We start from the raw sequence: 17,291 nt of genomic DNA, 5'->3' as shown, positions 1-17,291 counted from the left end.
ATTTTCATTTCTGTTTTTTCTGACAAGATGGGGTGCAGAGTGGGCATTAATGGGCAAATAAAGAACTTGATCTTACCAATTGGCTGAAATGAAACAAAGATACATATTTTATTATACAAAGCATATCCATATTTTGTGCTGTCATGGGACAACGAAATGTCAGTGAAACTTCATTACAGACACCTTACAGCTGATCATTGCAGTCTGGGACATCATGTCTGGGAGGGTCTGCTTCTGGGTGCTGCTGTGGCCTTGGGCTCACACAAAGCAGGTCAGGTGCACCTGCATGGCAACACCAGAGTCCCTTCTCACGTATTTGAGGGACTGTCAGGAGTTACAACAACTGTACCTCTTTGTGTTACTCACTCCAAGTGGTTTTAGAGGGACACTGTCTGTACAAACATATATGACGTTTGTACAGGCATTAATGCAACCTTTCACTGTAGCTCATGGGGGTGGAGATAAGGTTATTATCCATCCCAATGTGATTTACTAGACACTTATCGCTTGTTTCCTCCCAGCTTTCCATTGAAACCTTGTAGAGGTACCATGGTATCAGCTTCTTCCTTACGTCACTTCAGGAGTTGGGGGCACACTACTTCTCCAAAAGATGATTGATCTAATTGTTCTGGCTTCTTGAGGACTTGCACACATACACCTGTCTCTTGAAACCAGAATGAGTAGAAGAGAAAGCTGACAGAACAAGATATCAATCATTAGCTAGAAGGAGCCACATAGTAAGAGTCACGCCCACAGGGGGTAATCTGGTGGTGTGTTTAGATCCCCTGAGGACGGGTCCACATGCGGTGTTTCAAACGCATCACAACAGTTGAGAAAAGCAGAATTGCCCAATTACATTGCTGTCAACATTGCATTTAGAAGACACATGTGTTAACGCTATGTTAACGCACATGTTAACATAGTGCTAACAAATGCATATGTCAACACACTGTGAACATGCGAGTTAACACATGTGTTTTGTAAACACAATGTAACTAGGCGAATCTCATCGCGCATTGCACCCTTCACATTTGTGTTTACAAAATGCTGTTAACGAGATGTAAATATTGCATTAACATAGAATTTTGTACATGCAAATGTTAACAACAATGTAATTCGGCAAATCTCCTCTCCTCAGCTGTTTTGTGTTTCAAACTCATGTGAACGCAGCCTGATCCTCACGCCCTGATTTGTTACAGCTAATTTTTCCATCGCTAACGGTGTGTCGGAGCAGCGATTGGTTGCCATGATAGCCTTGGGTCTTCATGGTTTCTGAAGATTCATGGTTTCTGCATGGTTTCTGAAGATTTGTTACAATGAGGCAGTGAAGTCTAAAAAATAGTAAAAAAAAATTTTTTTAAATAAGAATTAAATATTAAAATATATTAAATATATTCATTATAAAACTAAATAAACAGTAAAAATCACAAACATGTATGGTATTGCTGCATCACAAAATGCCCGATCTATCAAAATATATAACCGGTTAATGCCGCCGGTGAACGGATCTGTGTGAAGTGTCATTTTTTTGTAAGATGAGTTGACTGTAATGAAGTTTTATTCATAATCCTTGGTCCCATGACAACAAAAAATTTTGAAAAAAATGAAAAAATTTATTTGTTTGGAGCTGTAATTCTAAAATATACCTGTTCAAATTAACCTTAAGAACAAACCTGCTTGCAAGTTGAGCCACTTTTCCTTTTGTTATATAATCATATTCCAGTTATCTTATGACATATTAACCAACTGGAGCCATTACTGTGTCAATAGTTGTTCCTGATTCAGAAACTTATGTATACAATATATTATATGCATCCACTTATTTTTTTACATTTACTGCAGGCAAGTGGCTCTAGCAGATGTATTACTCATCAATAAAACAGATTTAGTCTCTACCAAAGAGCTGGAAGATGTGAGATCTGTGGTGAGGTAAATGTACTGCTTTATAATACAATAATCTGCCTAGGGGGGTTATAAAGCTTTATTTAGATTATGTGATGTACAATAGTAGGGGCAGCTGACTAAAATGCCAAAATTCTGTTGTTCTCTACAGGAACCTGGCTGTATATAACTGTTCAACCTTTTAGTGATGTGATCAACAATGACCACACCAGAGCTTTATAGTGTACCCCACCATGATCGGCCCACCAGCGCCACTTTAGGGGCTGTCAGATGGCTTCATGGCAGCCCCAAGGCGGTCATCTGTAAATGATAGATCTTGGTTCTGCATTTGCTACAATACATAATCATTGCCATGTATTAGTGCAGTGATGGCCAACCTATGACACGCGTGTCAGTGCTGACACGCATAGCCATTTTCAGTGACACGCGGCCGCCGGAGAGTTAAGTTTCATCCTCGGCTCCTACACGGCCAGGTGCAGTAGTCGGGAGGCTGAGAGATTGTCCAGCACATTGTAATAAATAGATGATGTGGAAAATCCCCATATACTGGCATACTGTAGTATCGCAGTACATGGTAGGATCAATCACACAACCTAGGGTTAAAGTACCCTAGAAGTTAAATAATTATACATATTTGTTATTTAAACTATAAATATCACAAAATTATGGTTTTTTTTGTCAAGGTGACACACCACCCGAGTTATGCTCGTTTTTTTGGCGAATTTTGACACACCAAGCTCATAAGGTTGCCCATCACTGTATTAGTGTGAACAAGTGATCAGAAGATCACTTTTTTTATATCCCACAGTAGGACTTAAGTCAGTCTGAAGTAATTTCAGTGACCACTGTGGGTATTTTGTTCTTCAATTTTCTCCATGTTGTATTGAATGCGCAGTAGCTTCTTATTTATTTGGCGGGACTTTCTATCTCCTGGGGTTTTTTTTCCGTTTTCCGGGGGCCCCAGTGGTTAGAGTATAAGTATTCAATGAAGGGGATCCCGTGGAGCCACAGGTTGGTATTCCATTCAACAGTATTGGAGTATCAGAAATTGCAGAGCACAGCCCTTGGCTTCCTCTGCCATTCACAATCACTTTCCATGTCAGTTCTGGAGCACTTTGCTTGGCAATTTCCAACACTCCAATTCTGTTGATGAGTCGCCGTATGCATGAACTAAAGAATTGTGTATAAAATATTTGGTGGGTGAATGTGTATATGCTTGTGACTTAAATTGACCTACGTTTATTTTTCAAGGTCAATAAATGGACTTGTGAAAATTTTGGAAACGCAGAGATCAAGGTATTCATTTTTGTATGTCACACATTGTTAAAGGTGAAACTATTGAACACAATGTAGGTGCAATGTTTTTGTGCTTTATCATCTCAAAGTTTAGAAATGAGCATCCAGAATCTTCTTTTTTCTATTATCCTTTTGGGTAGTGCACAATACAAAGCTGTAGATTTTAAAAAGGTAACACATTCTTTTAGTGGCAATGTTAATCTTGCTAGTAATGCAGCTATTGAGGGGTTTATTAAATTGTGCATGGTGGGTTGTAGCAATCTGTGGCTTTACTTTGTGGAGACTATAATCCGGGTGCATCCTGCGTATGCATTGTTTCTAACCAGCCACTTGCTGATAAATCAATACCCCGCTGGCATGGCCTTCCAGAGTTTATAGCAACTTTTACACTAGCTGTCGTGTCCACTTACACGGCATACTTCCATGCTGTTTTTGGGACTTTAACATGAAATCAATGTATCTAATGGTTCATTATGGCTCTATGTCAATAGCATTCCCTCTGTATTTAAGAAGTGCAAGCTGCGTGACAAGCAATTTCTAATTAAACTTGTTGCAGGTCAAAGACTGAAGACTACAAACTGTATACAGCATCACATTAGATGTGTAAATTATATAAGAAATATTTCAAATAGTTTTTACTTTACATTAATCAGGCATAGGTTTACTAACATGGACATTATATACTCAAGTATAAACCAAGCCGAAAATAATCTGAGGTACCTAGTTTTGCCACAAAAAAAACTGGAAAAACCTATAAGCCAAGGGTGGAAAATGCATTGGTCACAGCCTCCACCCAGTATATAGCCAGCCCGTCCTCCCATGCCTCCAGTATATAGTCAGCCTGCTGCGCCTAGTATATAGCCAGCCATCCAGTGCTCCTAGTATATAGCCAGCCAACCCCCCTGTATATAGCCAGACAGCAACCCCCCACTATATAGCCAGCCAGCAAACCTCCCCAGTATATAGCCAGACAGCCAACCCCCCAGTATATAGCCAGTCAGCCCGCGCCCCAGTATATAGCCAGCCAGCCCCCAGTATAAAGCCATTAGGCTTCCAGTCAACCCCCCCAGTATAAAGCTACCAAGCCAATCCCACAGTATATAGCCATCCAGCCAGCCCCCAGTATATAGCCAGCCAGCCCCATTGTATAGCCATCCAGTTCATGCCCCCCAGTATATAGCTAGCCCATGCCCCCAGAATATAGATTGCCATCCCCAGTATATAGCCAGCCCATGCCCCCAGCTAGCCTCCAGTATATAGCCAGCCCCTGGCCCAGTTTAAAGCCAGCCCCAGTATATGGCCAGCCCATGCCCCATTATATAGCCATGGTTATGATAGTCCTAATATGAAACCTTTCTCCTTTTAATTATGTTGTCTTTTAGATGTTGTTTATAGACCTATGTCATTGTAATATGTAATATGTCACCTGCTAACTATTGCTAGGAATTATAACCGCTCTCAATAATTGTCAGTTTTCAATGTAATCGCCTCTTTTATGTAGCATAAAATGCTACTAGATGAACAGGGTAATGTTTTGCCAACAGATGCAAACTAAATGGTATGAAGTATCAGTTCATTCCTATACAGTACTATCTATTGTTTCACTTGAATGCAGGAAAAGATTAGTTAATTCTCGTGATAATACGCTTATCAGTTTTCCCAATGATGAGACAAATCTTTGTTTCAATTAAAGGACATCTACCATCGGCGTACTAATGCTAGATGTGTTCTAATAAGGACATCTTTTATTAAAACTCTATATTCCATGGAAATATAGAGTTATAAAATTTATGCAAATTACCTATCTATGCTCTGTTGGTGAGTGGGACTGGAAAGCTAGCACTATTGAGGGGAGTGCATAAATTAAAATATGAGGCTCCCTGAGTGCACTAGTCTGTGCACCCCTGGGTAATTTGCATAACTTTTATAACTCTATACTTCCGCAATCGCGGCATATAGTTATAATAAAAGAAGTCCTGAGGAACTTCTTATTAGGACACATCTATCATCAGTAAACTGATGGTAGGCGTCCTTTAAGTTTTTTTCAAATTAGAAAACCAAACAGTGTGGCACAATATGTCCCTAAATCTCCATGCAGGAAGTCACTATGATGTGCATATATACATGAAGAACCTATTACACACAATCTTATTTTCAAATGAAGAAAATAAGAAAAAAATAAAATAAAAAAGTGGGGAAACTTGGCAAGGGGCAGAATAGCACTGAAGATGCTCGTCCCCGCCTCTACTGTAGGTTTGTTTATAAGGATCAATGATCATCCCACTTTCTACTTCACCATTACCCAGTGTACAGGGGATACATGCTAAATGGGATTTACGTGTTCAAAAAAATCTAAATGCATGGAATACCACTGTAATAATGCACTTTTTTCATGTACTTTTTGCAATTTCTAAATGTGAGAGAAAATAAATACATTCTATATCAAAATGTCCTTTTATTTTTTTTCCCCAGGGTGGACCTGACAGAAATTTTAGATTTACATGCGTTTGATAGTTTATCTGTGAAAAGGTAATTTGGGTTTAGTTTATTGCATGTGTAGCAACAACATAATTGCACTATACACAGATTCTTATTACCTGCATCAATCCCTGTCAATAATGGAAGTGATGGTTACATCTTTTCTAAAATAGGCTTTTCTAAATGCAACAGTGTGTGAATGCTGCCATATTATCACTTTATATAAGGCGCCATGAAGTACAAGTACTGTATATTTTGGACTAAAAGACCCACTGACCACTGTAACCACTGACCACTGTAATGGGGAATAGGGGGAAGAGCTGTTAAAGTATTTCACCTAATCTCCTAGAGCAGTGATGGCAAACCTTTTACAGACCGAGTGCCCAAACTACAACAAAGACCCGCTTATTTATCGCAAAGTGCCAACACAGAAATTTAATTTGTGATTTATACTCCCTACTCTGTCACAGTTTTCATTGATACCAGCACCCTGAGGACACCAATAAAGCAGAAAATAGCCCCAGGTAGAGCTGTCACTTTAAAATAGCTCTGTGCACAGCAAGTCCTGGGCTGTCTGGGACTGCAGGAAGATACCTGGAGTCATCTCTGGTGATGGCCTGAGTGCCCAGAAAAAGGGCTCCGAGTGCCACCTCTGGCACCAGTGCCATAGGTTAGCCATCACTGTCCTAGAGAGCAGAGCCTCCGCACTGCTCCTCTCTCTCTGCCGAGTGACCTTAAGTGATATAAGCTGGGACTGGGTAACAAGAGGTTTGCTGCATTCCCATGTGCAGTTGTGATGTTGCTCTGCATTTCAGAATGCATAAACTCCCCACACAATCACTTATTGAAGTAAGATTGCATTTAGTAGACACAACACAAACACAATTGTACTTCAATAGGTGATTGCAGGAGGAGTCTGTGAGTTGCATTTTGAAATTCGGTGCAAACGCAACACAATTGCAATGTTGGAATGCGACCTGAGTGTCTGCGTGCTTAATAGTGCTGGCTGTATTGCTGTGTGTGTTTAGCGGTGCTGGGTGTGTTGCTTTGTATTTCTGTATAGTATTACTGTGTGTTTTGCTGTGTGTGTAGTAGTATTGGATGTGTTGCTGTGTGTGTAGTAGTACTGGGTGTGTTGCTTTGTGTGTAGTAGTATTTGGTGTGTTGCTGGGTGTGTGTAGTGATGCTGGGTGTGTTGATGTGTGTGTGTAATAGTACTGGGTGTGTTGCTGTGTGTGTTTATAGCAGTGCTGGGTGTGTTGATGTGTATGTGTAATAGTAATGGGTGTGTTACTTTGTGTGTTTATAGCAGTGCTGGGTGTGTCGCTGTGTATGGTTGTGTAGAGTGATTGGGACAATCACTTCCACCAATTGCAATTCAACCAAAACGTGTGATGGTGCATTAACACATGCATTTTCTAATACATCACAACAGCTTAAAAGAGGAGCTTTATCCAAATACATTGCTGTCAACATTGCGTTTATACGATGTTAACATGTGTGTTACCATAGTGTTAACAAACACGTGTCAACGCGATGTTAACACATACTTTTTTTAAATGTAATGGTGACAGCAATGTATTTAGGTAAATCTCCTCTTCTCCGTTGTGATGCATTTGAAAACACACGCCAAGTGTGAACGCACCCTCAAACGCATCCCAGAGAGGCATGTATTTTTATGTTACCTTCTGTTTGGCTGGTTTGAAATCCTTATTATTAATCCTTATTCATTATTCCTGTAAGCAGCTGTGCTAACATAGGGACACGTCTGCATACACTTCCAGCAAATTAACAAAAACTCTTTCAAACCAGCAAATGCATGGCAACTTAAAAACAATGCGTGCGTTTCAGGGATGTGTTTAAAAACACATCCAAAAATGTCATGTGTGAGTGCACCCTGAATGCAGCCGAAGTATTCAACATGTGTTCAGTGTTATCATAACATAACATCAATTATCTAGTAATATTCCTTTAGCTCCATTTCTATGTTATCATTACACACACACGCATTACCCGAAACTGAATTAATGCACAATAAATGTTCATTTATGAGACAAAACCCAAGTGACATTCCTCAGCAGACAATATAAAACCTTCACGGGGGGATTTTCTGCTAAATATTGTCTAATAGATTACAGCCATTTGAACTGAAGAATCCCCTCAGCCGCAGGGGGCTGGCACAGACTTCAAAACAAAACATCCGCAAGGACTAAGCAGATCGGTGAGGGGTAAATTAGTAACAGTGGGTTTAAAAGAAGGGAGGGAAAGTGTATGTGTAGACAAGCTGCTGGAGTGAATGGGACTCTGCAGGAACTGAGGCAAGAAGGGTGTCAAGTTTAATCCTGTGCAGCTGCTTAATCTTGAAAGTATTGATTTAGTACCATCACCTAGCACAAATCCATGGAAAAAAGGGCATCCCATTATTAAATAGTCCATTAAATGGGTGACAATCGCTTCTACTGAAATGGTACTCAATGGATATATTTTATTTATTTTTGGTGTTTTTTATTTTTCCAAGTAAAACTTTTTAATGAAATATCACCTGTAACAAAAATTAATGCAATTGCATCAAAACTATGTGGGTTTTCCCCATGTAATTTTTGTTGCAATTTGAACTGTGGCAAAAAAAACTGCAGCACATTAATCTGCTGCTTTTTGAACCACACACTTTTATGTAGACACTTTTGTAGTTCTTTTTTGTTGCATATTGATGGTAAATTTGCTCAAAAAAGAAGATGCAATGTATGGTTGTGGAACAGCTCTGCATGTCTGGCACCAAACAGAGCTTGTGCTTGCATGAAGCCATCCAACAAATTCAATGTTAATGTTAGTGGAATCTCAACACATATGCTATCTGCAGAACAAATTGCAAGTCCTAGGTAACATGTTCACATTACATTTACAAAATGCAAATGTTAACACAAATTTTGTATGAATGAGAGTAACAGAGTTGTGTGTGAGTGTATGGATGTAGCAGAGCTGCTTTGAGTGAATGGATGTAGCATAGCTGTGTGTGAGTGTATGAATCTAGCACAACTGTATGAGTGCCTGGATGTAGCAGCGCTGCGTGTGAGTGCATTGATAAAGCAGAGCTTTGTGTGAGTGCATGTATGTAGCAGAGCTACATGTAAGTGAATGGATGTAGTAGAGCTGCGTGTGAGTGAATGGATGTGGCAGAGCTGTGTGTGAGTGAATGGATATGGCAGAGCTGTGTGTGAGTGAATGGATATAGCAGGCTTGTGTGTGACTAACAGGGAATTTTGTAATGGTGTAAAATATATACTAAATTATGTACCTGCAGTGGGTAGATTTCACAGACAAACCACAGTGCCAGGAACAGGATTCCATTCCAGTGATATCTGATGCAAGGTGTCCCCTGTAATCATGGTTACAATTCAATGCTGTTATGCAGTGGGGAAGAAGGGACTCCTTGCATCCTATATCACTATGATGCCCGAAGTCCAATCCACAGCAGTGTGAATTCCAGCCATGAATCATGTACCAACCATGGTGGTATGAAAGAGCACATAATCTGTGCTTTTTTGTGTGAAAAATTCACCGGGGATGTGTTATTTGCACCACGCAATTGGAGAGATTTATTAAGCTGTATGCACAAGAATTATGGAGTAAATACTCTCTGAAATGCCTTGTGCCACATTTTTTAAAGGCTGTAGACAATTGTCCCTTTTGCGACTGGGTTCAGGGTTGGGTTCAGACGTTGCACCTAAAAACTCATAATTTTGGTGCATTGAATTAGACTAATATATGTTGAAAAGTAGGACTTAACTCTCTTAAACTACCCCAGATATATTGTAAAACATCAGACCCAGTGATAAATATGGTGCAGCTCAAGGTTGGTCTTGTCCTACTGTACACTGGTTTAATGTGCTACACGTTGACAAATTTTCCCCAGTGTATTCTGTAACAAACATGTTTTTTCAGTACATGGCACAGAATCGTAAATGGTGCCACCAGGAAGAACAACAAGCTCTAAGCTTTGTAAATGGTAAACTTTAAAAATATATTAGAATGCAGGAAGTAATAAACAGACGCTAAAATGGAAAAGCTTCTTGCCCTTTAGGGGGTTAAAAAAAAAATTTTTGGGTTTTGTCAGTGTAAATGTGTGCTTAAGAATTTCTTAATATAAACTTGTAGTAGCTATAACTATATACCGGTAAGTAGACATCTGCTACACAGTAACCAGTATAATAAGGTTTATTATAATCACTTTAAGAGTCCATGTACATGTCCGCAGCAGTGGACGTGTGCTGTGAGCCACAAGCCCAAGCGCTCCTCACCCTCTTCATAGCGAGCTGAGCGGCAACTCTGCAAATCGGCGCTGGTCCTGCTCTATTTTTTGCTGAGCAGGTGCACATATCGGACACAGTGCACCGTGTGCATGCATAATGTGCGTCTATGGGGACCGTGAGCCACCTGCTCATGGCCACCTCTCCTGGATGTGTGAATGAAGCCTTAGTCCTTACAAAATAGCATTAAAGTTCTGTTACTTCAGCTTATGATTGCTATTTTCCATTAATAACCTGGATGCATCGGGACATGCCTTGTTTCTGGTTGTATGGGAAGTAACGGGAAGTGTTCCAAAACTTGGAATGGATCATAATGGGAGAGAAAGAATAAATGTTAGACACTTCTATTGCTTTTTTCCTTCTCCTTTCTGGATTTGGCTTAACAAACCACATACACAAACCTAAATGGGGAAACCCAACCTAAACATAGGACACAGTGGTGGATGTTAACTAGATATTTTGTCTTAATTTGCACTTTAGGGTGTGTTTTAAGATTTTGGTTATTAAGAGCTTAGTCATTCACATTTTTAATGAATTTTTTTTAACTAGTTTGCAGGACAAGTTTACCACCAGTAATTCACATCAACATTTAGATAAGGTAAGTGCCATAAATACTAAATATAAGGAAGTGTAAAATGATGGCGGAGACCATTCCATATACGGTAAGCAAAATTGCAGGAATAATACAAGCCGCTTCTGATTCCAGCTTTGTGACTATAACTATAGGGGTGATCTATACTTAGGTGGCGCACAATATACAGTAGGTTTCCCTACTTACTGTAACTGGCTAGATTGTGCTCTGTGTACAATCTAAGGAATGCACATCCAATCTAATTGTCATAGCCTGACTCTAGAAGAAGCTTTGTGTTTTACCTGTATTTACTGAAGGCCAATAATAATTTCCTCCTCATTTGTAAGATCCTGTTTTGGCACTTAAGCTGTTATCAGCTGCAAATAAGCAATGCGAATAGGCTTCCTAGGTTGTGCAGGGGCTTTCTTTTCGGTATTATACTGCCAGAAGCATACAATGGCAGCTCAGGGAACACTTGCTGAGGAATAGCCACCTTTCCTTTTTCATTGTAATGAAACTCTTTACTTTAAAGATGAGGCAGCAGCTCCAAGCATTACACATGTACAAATTCTTATTCACAACAATGTTGTACATTATAAGGATCCTCCTGGACATTTTTAGAAGCTTAAAGGAAATCTGCCATCAGGATCATGGATTATAAACCAAGAACACTTACATGCTGGTGTGTGCCCACTTTATCAGGATTTACTTTTCTTTTAACTTCTTATGCCCTTGATTTTTAAGAAAATATGCTTTAAAAATTATGCAAATGAGCATGAGGGGTTCCAGGCTCCATTAACTGGGGCCCCACAGGCTCATTTTGAAGTCTTTTTTTTTTTTAAATAAAGGCATAAAAAGTTTAAGGAAGACTGGATCCTGACAAAGGGGGCATGCATGTAAGCGTACTTGGTTTATAATCGATAGTAGATGTTCTTTAATGCAGCTGAAGGGGCTGAAATTTGTGCAATGGCTGCAGATTTTACCTGCAGATTTGCACAGGTAAAATCCTTAGTGGAACAAAGTTACATGCAAGTAGATGAGATTGTATTCACCTTAGCCACAATGTTGCAGGGCTAGAATTTTGTCTGTGTACTAGTAATCAAACAAATCTACCATGTGTCCACCATCCCTAACTGCAGAATGCTAGATTGTATAACACATTGAGAACATGCTGTAATAGTATAGTAATAGAATTACTCCTAATCTAAGTAGCACTTAGTTTTGCCACTTTATGAATCTGTAACACATAGTGTATGCTTTATCTATGGTTCGAAATAGGTTGACTACAGTATTCAGAAAGATTATAGACTTCAGGGTTTTTGGAGGCATAATGCACCCAACCATGAGCTCTTAGAGGTCAGAATCTGGGCGCAGAACATGACAAATTGGTGAAGAGACCGCCAGGCTCTGTCATGCTTCAGTGACGGTCACTACACCGTGATTAGACGTGTTCGTGATCTAGCCACAGTTTGGGCTCCCAGATCATGGACCCCAATATGGTTGTGTACTTGTGACGTTACAAGATGTGGCCACTTTTTCGTGTGGTTTTTTTTAGGTCAAGTTCTAAAAGCCCTGTGGAGGGCTTGTTTTTCACAAAATGAGTTTTACTTTTTAGTGGTGTCCTTTTAGGGTTCCTATAATTTGTTGATTGAATATGAAAAAAAACTCCATGTATTTTAACATTTTATTTTAGATTTTGCACCTTTTACCATATAGTCTAATATGCCATCTTCTCAAAGCCATAATTTTTATTTTATTTTTACACCAACTGAGCTTTTTTATTGTTGTTATGTGCTGTCATAATTACAGCTGACATTCAGGGGTATGTGTGACTTTTTGATCACTTTTTCCTAACATTTTTTTGGATTAAGAGGTGACAAAAACACAGCATTTGTTAGGGATTTTGTTTCCGGCGCTCATTAAAACAGATTAAATAATGGATTATCTCTATAGATTGGAACAATGCGAATGCAGCGTCTGTCATGTATCATTGATCCTGAGATTTAACATTAAACTGGTTTAACATTGCAGACAATTAGGTTGAATTGGGTTTTATTTGTTAGCCTCACAAATCATGTTAACACGCTTTAAGGAAATGCATAACATGGAAATCATGTTTCCGGAGCATTGTACTACCAATAATTTGTTATCAACGTACTGGAGTGGTAGTGCTTCTTCTTTCTATATATTCATAGGAACGCTGTGACACTCAAGTTTTTACTACTTGGAAGACTCAGATTAGCCTCATGTATATTCATAGAAGACTTCCTTATATTAACATAGCAATGTGTACAGTAGCTAGTGTATATTAGCTTGCCAGCTTTTACAAAAACTGGTTTTGAGGGAAAACTGCAGGCACTGAATCTCTCTCATCATGAGCTACTTGCATAGTAATGCTTGGGATGTTTTTGTTATTTCACTGTATACTCCCCACCCACTGTGTCATCCACAAGTAAATCATTGTAAGAACCACTCCAGTCCCTTTCTACTTCCTCTTTATTCTGCATTGCAACAGGATTGATTTGCACGAATAGCTCTTCACATTCCTGTCACTGATACAACAGTATGCACATGGGATGGAAAAGGAAATGCACAGCTGTGTCAATGTTATATATTTTCAGTTATGCACATTACAAACAAGAATATAATGCAGGAGTGTATATAATTTTTTTTCTGCATATCTGATTCTATGTAGCAAAGGTCTATGCCCAGGGTTGGTCGTATGGGTGCACATAGAGACAGAAGGTCTTTCTTTGTTAATATTGTTGCATCTTTCTGCACTTACCAAATTTGGGTACCTAGGAGAAACAACATAGACATTGAAGGGGGGAGATTTATCATTAGTCCTATGTAGCTTCTTGGCGTATAATTGTCGCAAATGTTTGCGCAAACATCATTTTTGCTGGGTTTTTTAGCGAGGAAAAAACGCAACTCTAAAGTCACGCAATGGCGGAAAAAATACACCACAGAGTTTGCAACACCACATTTATCAACTGAGAATTTTCAAAAGAACGCAAATTTAATAGCAAAAGCTACAGTACATAGGTGGTGGTGTATGTGGGTCCATAGCTACTGAAGGGGGAAGTTTTTGCTCAATTTTAAAGTATCTGATCAATTTTATGTTTGAGGTATCTGAGAATTTCCTGTGCAAAAACATTGCAAAAAGGCAGAAATTGAGCAGATGTTAAACATACGTGCAACTGGTGCAGTCTATTCACATAGAGCACAGACAGCTGCACATACATTGGTCTTTAAGTCAGACTGCTGAAAACCTGCCAGTCTAACACATAGACAACTGCTCAAAATCCTGCCTAATGATAAATCTCCCCCCAAGGAGGGAGTGTTAGCAAGGAAATGAGGGAAATAAATTTACAACATCCATGTGCATTTTTGGAACATAATATTCCTATGAAGTATGGAATGATGTTTAGGGGTGTATCTGCATATGTGGAGACTTGTGAAGCTATTCATCATCAAAGCTGATTAAGGCTTCATTTTCCTGGCTATGTCACAGCAGGAGAACTGAACAGGTGCTGGGAGGTTTCCCCTTTCTGTGACCAGCTAAATGTTCTGGGACCATCCTCCAATACATAAAAAATAATTAGCAGCCTTCTGGTGGATTTTTATATGTTCCTGACAGTAAACCACTTGCTATCGTGATCTAATCCCTTTAATAATTGGAGGCACTGGGCATAATCGGGGTTGGTTAGCCTCTGCCACATTTGTAGGTGGCTAACCTACTGGGATATACAGTTTCAGCATTGTTGGTTGGACTTAAATCTGCAGTACAATGTGACCTGCATTGTAAGTATATGCTGCAGTTATCGTCACATAGGTTGAGATCTGCAGGTGGCGGTATTTATTTTAAGTGGTATAGACAGTGGACTTTTCACATCAAGATTCCCCTTGTACAGCATTTCTACAGATTTTCATTGATTTTAATAGTCACAATAAAAGTTAGTTTTTCTCTCTCTTTTACCAACCATTAAATGTCAATTTTAATAGTTATATATGGTTTAAGAAACATTTTAATCTTTTAGAGTGCTTCTTAAACTTTCTGCAGTTGCAGTTTTACATACATTTGAAGTTGCCTAAACTTCCTGTGCACAATTGTGCCCTCTTTTACAGTATGAAGTGTAAAGAGGGATTAGCAGTACATTAAGCGTGTTAGTGTTAATATGTCTGTGATCTGTACTTAATTATCGTTGTGTTTGTCTCCAATAATCCTGCTGTCTGTGTTTGTTCACATCACAACTTCCCAGATACCAGATTCCTTAGTCTTCGTTCACACTTAACATTTTTGTGAAACTTTACCTTTTTGCTTTCTTTTAGATAAAATAGCAGTTTTGTTTGCACTGAGAACCCTTTTTTGCTCTCTATTTCTCCCTTCCTTTTCTTGTTTTCTTCTTTATCTTCAATGCTGCAATAGTTCTGTGAAATTTAGCAAAATTAAGAACAGTCATTTCTTTCTGTATAGTTTGCCTTGTATTCAATAATTTTACTGTTGATTAGCCCAGGCATCACACTCTGTAATGGATCCTATTGATAGGCGTGTTGTTGATAATAATAATAATAAACTTGTGTGTGTGTGTAATATATATATATATATATATATATATATACAGGTAGTCCCCGGGTTACATACAGGATAGGTTCTGTAGGTTTGTTCTTAAGTTGAGTTTGTATGTAAGTCGGAACCGTATACTTTATTATTGTAACCCCAGTCAAAAAATTTTTGGTCTCTGTGACAATTGGATTTTAAAAATGCTGGATTGTCATAAGAACCAGGATTAACAATAAATCTTAATTACAGGCACCATTGATAACTGTTAAAGCTGTTTATTGTAGCCTAGGACTAAAGTACAGTAAATTACCAAAATTTTTGTAACAAGGGGTCATATGTAAGTCAGGTGTTCTAAAGTAGGGGACCGCCTGTATATATATTAAAAAAAAAAAAATATATATATATATATATATATATATATATATATATATATATATATATATATAAAAATAAAACAATTCAGCTGCACCAGTTAAGAAAAATCGGGTGCTCAACCTTCAGGTTTGTTAAATCCTTTTACATATAAAAATCAAAAAATGGTGGCACTCCAAGTTCAATGAAAAAGGAATACTTTTATTCCAAAAGTGCTACGTTTCAGCTCCCATATCTGGATCCTTTCTCCAGAGGCTTGAGAAAGGCTCCAGATATGGGAGCTGAAACATAGCACTTTTGGAATAAAAGAATTCCTTTTTCACTGAACTTGGAGTGCCACCATTTTTTGATTTATATATATATAGCGCCATCCTATTTAGCAGCACTTTTCAAATCAAAGGGGACATTTAGAAATAAAATACTGCATTGCAGAGTTTTGTCATATGGAACAATAGGAGTAAGGGTCTTGCTTGCAAGAGCTTACAGTCTGAGGATGAGGACACAAGCAGTATAGGACATTGTATAATGGTCCAGCCATTATAAGGAAACAGAATAAAATAATATAATATATAAAAATGATGCTGCTTGAAGCAGCCATCAGCCACCATCTTATAAGTGCAAGGTCAATAGGACTGGAGAGAAGCGTGGAGCTTGGGATCTGGTGTTTGCCGGATAACAGACAGGAAGAGGACATGGGTTAGTAAAGAGAAAGTTGAAATTTCATGCAGTTAGCTAGTGTGATAGGCTTGCCTAAAAAGGTGGGTTTTAAGAGCACATTAAGAACTTTGGAGGTTGAGTATCAGTCTGAAAGCCTGTGAAAGTACATGCCAGAGATTTTTTTGTTGATGGTCCGATTATGTGTGAAATATTTTGGTTGATAAACAAATAATAGGAAACTTCTATAAAATCAGCTCCCTGCCCAAAACTGAAACACATCGCCTGTCCTGTGTTCTCCTTCACAAGATCTGTTGTCATACATGCTTTGACAGAAATAGCTGAGGGTGTTTAGAAGAACAACATCGCACCAAAAGGTGCCGAGGATCCATTCTGTGAAATGTCCGATTGTGTTTTTTTGAGGAAATGATTTGTGTTTATCTAACAGAAACCTATTTAGATAGCAGTTCTTCAGTCACGTGGAAATGAGTTTGTGAGTACACATCACTATTGACTTTAGCGCCCAACAGATTAAAGGACATAATTGCTTCAGATGAAGTGTAATGAGGGCAATATCTTCTCACTAAGGAAAATCTGCCTATAATATGTCTTAACAGGAGCATAGAATGAGGGTGTGAACTACTGTCACAACAAGTCATTGAATGGTTTCTTCCAAAACCCTCATTGATCCTTCATAGCCACCTATATGGTACTAAAAGTCACAGCTCTACTTCCTTGTAGTAAATTCACACGTACATTAGAAGGTATGGGAATAAACAGCTGGCTCTGCATGGGGGATCCCAGAAACAGAAGGGAATATTCAGCTTGTCTTTTACTATTTCTGTTGTACAAAATCTGCTGCTGTGATAAAGTATCTGCATCACAAGCACTATGTTTGCTGCTTTTGAATATAGGAGCATAGCTGAATAACCATGCAAAAATATGGAAAAGCTGGGTGGCAAGCATATAATAACAATATTATTTGCATCTTTTTTTGTACATTCATATTGTAAAGTGATTGTTTTGCTCTCATGGTCCTGAATTTGCCAATCTGGTAAACATTTCCATATCCTATATATGATTTGCTTTATGTGAGAAATCCTACTTAAAGGGCACCTACCACCACAAATCTACCTATAAAGGTAGA

The 17,291-nt window shown here is 38.7% G+C and overlaps 1 protein-coding gene across 2 annotated transcripts in view; it reads left to right on the top strand.

The window, feature by feature from the left end:
• The window catches only part of LOC140132563 (zinc-regulated GTPase metalloprotein activator 1B-like), a 53,630-nt gene that overhangs the window by 29,868 nt on the left and 6,471 nt on the right, over nucleotides 1-17,291 (top strand). For both annotated transcript variants that reach the window (XM_072151495.1, XM_072151487.1), the window contains exons 9-12: nucleotides 1,843-1,929; nucleotides 3,154-3,198; nucleotides 5,671-5,727; nucleotides 10,533-10,581. In XM_072151495.1, the coding sequence (XP_072007596.1) occupies nucleotides 1,843-1,929; nucleotides 3,154-3,198; nucleotides 5,671-5,727; nucleotides 10,533-10,581 (238 nt within the window). The remainder of the gene's footprint in view (nucleotides 1-1,842; nucleotides 1,930-3,153; nucleotides 3,199-5,670; nucleotides 5,728-10,532; nucleotides 10,582-17,291) is intronic.

This window comes from Engystomops pustulosus, chromosome 1 (genome assembly GCF_040894005.1).
Source record: "Engystomops pustulosus chromosome 1, aEngPut4.maternal, whole genome shotgun sequence".
Taxonomy (NCBI): domain Eukaryota; kingdom Metazoa; phylum Chordata; class Amphibia; order Anura; family Leptodactylidae; genus Engystomops; species Engystomops pustulosus.
This window is presented reverse-complemented; position numbering and strand designations above follow the sequence as displayed.